The sequence below is a fragment of the Myotis davidii genome, unplaced genomic scaffold (genome assembly GCF_000327345.1).
Source record: "Myotis davidii unplaced genomic scaffold, ASM32734v1 scaffold292, whole genome shotgun sequence".
NCBI lineage: Eukaryota > Metazoa > Chordata > Mammalia > Chiroptera > Vespertilionidae > Myotis > Myotis davidii.
In genome coordinates, this window is record NW_006285042.1 from 1,422,753 (window position 1) to 1,427,992 (window position 5,240).

At 39.3% G+C, this 5,240-nt stretch overlaps 1 protein-coding gene across 1 annotated transcript in view; it reads left to right on the forward strand.

The window, feature by feature from the left end:
* The window catches only part of RABL3 (RAB, member of RAS oncogene family-like 3), a 44,780-nt gene that overhangs the window by 35,432 nt on the left and 4,108 nt on the right, over positions 1–5,240 (forward strand). Inside the window, exon 6 of the mRNA XM_006755352.2 lies at positions 1,490–1,561. Coding sequence (XP_006755415.1) covers positions 1,490–1,561 — 72 coding nt within the window. The remainder of the gene's footprint in view (positions 1–1,489; positions 1,562–5,240) is intronic.

Sequence of the window (5,240 nt, forward strand, 5' to 3'; positions counted from 1 at the left end):
TCACCCTTATCTGCTCCATGTGTTCAAACATTATTTCAAATATTATACCTTCGCCAATTATCCCCTGCCTTATGTAATCTATTTATGGAATTATCTTTTATATTAGGTGCTTGTGTCTGAAAATTCAGTCTGAATAGCATTTTCTTGGAATGAAGAGAGAAGGGAACTAATATTTCAGTACTTGCTATGTGCCAGACATGCATTAACTCATTTAATTTTCACAGCAATCCTATGGGATAAGTATCGTTATCCCCATTTCATAAATGAACTACACTTTAAAGATTTAGTAACCTAACCAATGTCACACAGTCTAGAAATGTAGAGACAGATATTCAGATTCAGAGCTTGCTGGCTTCTAATATTCTGTGATCTTTGAAACATTTGTTAGAGTCTCTCTTTTTTTGTGGTTTTGAAAATGTATTATAGATTCTGGCCAAAATTAAAAATGTGAACCTTGAAATGTTATATATGGATAAAATAAGTGACTGTTACAAAATTTATTGGAAAGGAGTCATGTGGGCTTAGAGAGTACAAATCAATAAATTCAACACCAATAATTTCAGAATATCCCAAGGGACACAGCCTGAAAGACAAATGTCATTCTTGTAAAGCAGCCTACATGATATCCTCATAGTTTGGTCTTATGTGCCATTTGAGTTAGAAATCAAAATATTCTGTCTCTTAAGGTGGCAAGTCAGTAATGACAAGCAAAGGAAACACAACCCTGGAATTTCAATAAAAGGATAGTAAGCCTTTTAAGGTCTTTACTAGTCATTATAATGATTTAATGTTCCAGATTGTTTTGTTTCCTCTGGGCTTCATTTTTAAAAATCCTATTTAATAGTAATATATCTCGTTCATTATTGTTTCTCTAACTAGTGTTAATAATAATGCTTAATGATATTTAATAATAACATTGTCTATTATTATAAAAAATATATCTATTATTTATTATCACCTTTATGGCCTACCAAGAGATGTATTGCCTTGTGTTCAGTGAGTGAGAAATCCCTGGCAACTGTTATGTTTGTTCTTTGCTCCTTTTAACTCCTTATTTTCGTGCTTCCTACTACTTGTATGAACTGCATAGACCTTAGTTGAGCACTGGTGAGTAACTAGTGCTAAAAAGTAAAGTGTTGACTTTTTAATGGCTTTATTTCTGCTTTTCAGGGTAAATGTAGGTGCGTCACCTGATTAGTATCTTGGTTGTATTAGTAAGATATTAGTAATCCTGTCTTCCTTTGTGAATTAATTGATGTACATATTGGTTCAGTGTCTTCTAAAATTGCTCAAATAACAAAAAGTGTCCTTATCTTCCTCTAGCACTTCCCTCTATGCTGTGTGCATCATAATTTAAAAATAACATGAATATTTTATGAGAGTTTTATGCCTAATATTTTACTATAGAAATGTGCAACAGGAACATTGATAACTAACAAGAGCTATGTTCTCTAGCTTTTAATCGTAGGTCTTATGTTTTATCTTCTAGGATTGCACAAATCCACGGTACTTAGCTGCTGGTTCTTCTAATGCTGTCAAGCTCAGTAGGTTTTTTGATAAGGTAATGGCCTCAATTAAGTTATTTTTAAATTTAATTTATATATTATGAGAGTTTAACTTTTTTTATAGAATGCTTTGTCCTTTTATGCCTCCATCCTGAATGTCACAGGCTGAATAATACTTGTTTTGATCTCTCTTATCTGTTGGTATAATTGCTCAAGGCCTGCTGACGTATTTATACTATCACCAGTGTTCTCTAGCAAAGGATGAAAGCTACTGAATTTAAATGGGGTTTTTTAATAAGATACCTAATTCCACTTCTTAAAACTATTTATGTTTCCCTAATTTCTATCTCTTTTTGTACTTATTCACCCCTAAGCCCTACAAAAGACAATGAACTGAGGAGATTCTACTTAGTTAAAGCGCTGAGTTCATTTTGCTCTCCCAGCTATTAGTAGTTCTTACTATTACATTTAAGATAATCTTCTGGATTCCCTATTGTTTCCCTATCATAAACTTTTGCATTAAAGTTATTGACTCTTGCTAGCATCATCTTATTGTAGAATGAAAATGTAGAATGACTCAGCATGCTAGTAAATTAGAGCACTGTTTGTCTTTCTTTCACAAGTCCTTACAGCTGCATTGCACGTAGTATTGACCGAGCTTAAGTTGCTTGCCCAATGCTGACATTGTGTAGTAAAGTAAAATAGGATGTATTTCTGTATGCTATTGAAAAAGATTAATTTCTCTATTATATTTCCTTTTAAGTGTAATCTTCCAAGAAACATTTTTCTCATAGATCTTCTTTATGAATCATTTTTCTTTTAGCAATTTAGGGATTTAATATTTGGCCCTTTATCCAATATGTCAGCAGAGATAAAGCCCCGCACCCTCCCTATTTAATGAGATCACAGGGAAATTTTTGCTTCATTGCAGAACTTCCCAACTGGTGTGTCGCAAATACGGCACAGCTGTACTGAGATATTGATCCACTCATTTCTCTGAGCAGCAGAGCCCCTCGGGCTGGTGATTGGCAACCTCCTCCATTTACCCCAGTGTGCTGTACAAATATTAGCATTTTCTAAATGGGATGCACTGCAAGGAACCACATTTTCTGTTCAGATTATTTTCAAACTTAAAATGTAAGAACTTTGATTAGTTTAGATCCCTGATCCCATCTGATACAACATACTATCTCCTAAGAGCAACATCTTATAGATCTGTGTCTGACATGGAAAGATCTCACAATATACTGTTTAAAATTTTAAATAATTTAATAATTTTAGAATTGAAATATTAAATGTAATGTTAGATCTTAGAGAAACAATGGGTTATAGACTAATGGGACCCAAGTTGTCTATCAAGGCTTTTTTTTTTCTTTATTGATTTCAGAGAGGAAAGGAGAAGGAGAGAGAGAGATAGAAACATCAATGATGAGAAAGAATCATTGATTGGCTGCCTCCTGCACACCCCACACTGGGGATCGAGCCCGCAACCCAGGCATGTGCCCTTGGCCAGAATCGAACCTGGGACCCCTCAGTCCACAGGCTGACGCTCTATCCACTGAGCCAAGCCAGCCAGAGCAAGGTTTTATTCTTAAAAAATCAGAGGGAACTTGATGAGTTTTAAGAAGAGAGCAAGATTTAATAAGAGGACATTGCAAGTTGAGGGCAGGGAGTTAAAAGCAAAAGCAAAAAGGTAACTTCTCTCGTCATTGCCTAAATCACAACCAAAGGTATGTGGATTAGGAGGTTGGCCAGATCTCCAGACTGAGGTGGTTGCCAGAAACCAAGGGATATGGCAGCTAAATTTCACCCAGTTTTCTATACATCATATCTGTGAGAATTTCCCCCCATTGATTTTAGAGGGAGAAGGGAAGACGGAGAGAAACATCTGTGTGAGAGAGAGACATCCGTTGGTTGCCTCCTGTACCTGCCTCGACTAGGGATCAAACCTGCAATCCAGGAATGTGCCCTGACCAGGAATTGAACCTGCAACCCTGTGGTGTACCAGACTGCCCTCCAACCAACTGAGCCACACTGGCCAGGGCCCCAAGAATTTAATGTAAAGATTTCTTTTCCAAGAGGGAATCTGACTCCTCCTCCAGACTCCCTTGGCTAGTAGTAATTCTTCCCTACTCTAGAATGATAGGATTTTCCTGTCCTGCCCCAGAGAAAGGAAAGAGAATCAGTCCCTTCTTGCTTTCGCTAAGACCAAGTATTTTGAGATGTATATTGGTCATGAACCAGCTTTCCTACCTCAGGGGCCAGTGAATGTAACCTTACCCCAGGTCTCTTGTGGCTAACAGTGACTCAGCCATAGTCTCTAAGATAAAAAAATCCAGCTAGTTTGGCTGTCAGGCCAGTTAGAGTAAGCTGACACAGGCCTGGAAGAAGATGCTCAGCATTTATTCAGAGGAATTTTTATTTTCATAATTCTAGATTCCAGTGTCTTAATCTCCAGATAATCTATATCTTATTGATTAAGTTTTCTTAATCACAACAGCTCTGGCTAAAGAAAACAATACTGCCTATGCAATCATTGTAGTTTCTCAAGTGTTAGAACAGAATTTGTTATTTTTTAAAATGTGTTTCATAATATGAAAACGTGGTGCTCCGTAAACTCACAATTTAGGGCATGCCGTTTGAGGGATTCTTTATCATAGAAGTGATGGATTTGTGCAGATGCACCCACTGCTTTACTGTGTTTCTCCTGTTGACCAAATATAGACGGTTCTGAAACTGCTGAATTATGAGTGCAGATTAAATCCATAAAAAGATGCTAATTGACACTGTTGATGTTGTGTCATCTGTCTCCATGGAGGCTCTATAGAATTTATCACTGTTTTTGCTAGGGGGATGTGGTGGTTCATTGCATTACACAGACTCCTCTTTAAGGAATAGCTGTACTATTAGTAGGCAGGTGCTTTGCATTTTTCTTATGAATTCTGTTTAATACCTTTTAGGACTGACTGCTGGGAAGCTTAGAGCCAAATTTCCTCTTATCCTATCTAATAAAGGGAAATATGCTAATTGGCCCTCGCACCGTCACAAAGATGGTGGCGCCCACAGCCAATAAGGAGGGAATATGCTAATTGACTGCCACACCATCAAAGATGGTGGCACCCACAGCCACAAGATGGCAGCGTCCAGTCCCCTCAGCCCACCTGCCTCCAGAGTCCCCAGTCTCCTCAGCCCCCAAGCTACCCAGGGCCGGCCCGAGGCGCAGGCAAGCCTTGGATGGCGGCTGCCCAGCGCCCTGGGCCAGCCCGAGGCTTGCACTGCCGGCAGTGGCAGCAGCAGAGGTGTGATGGGGCATCACATTCTCCTGATCGCCAGGTCGCCTCCCTCCCCTAAGGGCTCCCGGTCTGTAAGAGGGGGCAGGCTGGTCTGAGGGACCCCCCTCCAGTGCATGAATTTTCATGCACCAGGCCTCTAGTATACTAAAAATTGCATGGGGGGAGAAACTAAGATGGCGGCATAGATAAACACCGGGAAATTACTGCCTCCCACAACAATTGAAAAAAACATCAAAAACACAAAACGGACATCATCCAGAACTACAGGAAGGCTGGCTGCGTGTAAATTCTACAACTAGAAGGAAATAGAAAAGCACACTGAGACTCAGAGGAGCTGCAGAAGTGGAGTGCAGAGGTACGGAGGCACACGTGTCAAGGGCTGGTGACTGAGGACTCGGCTGTCTTTTTTAATTTGGAGGGAGTCACAAGCCACCAACTGCTC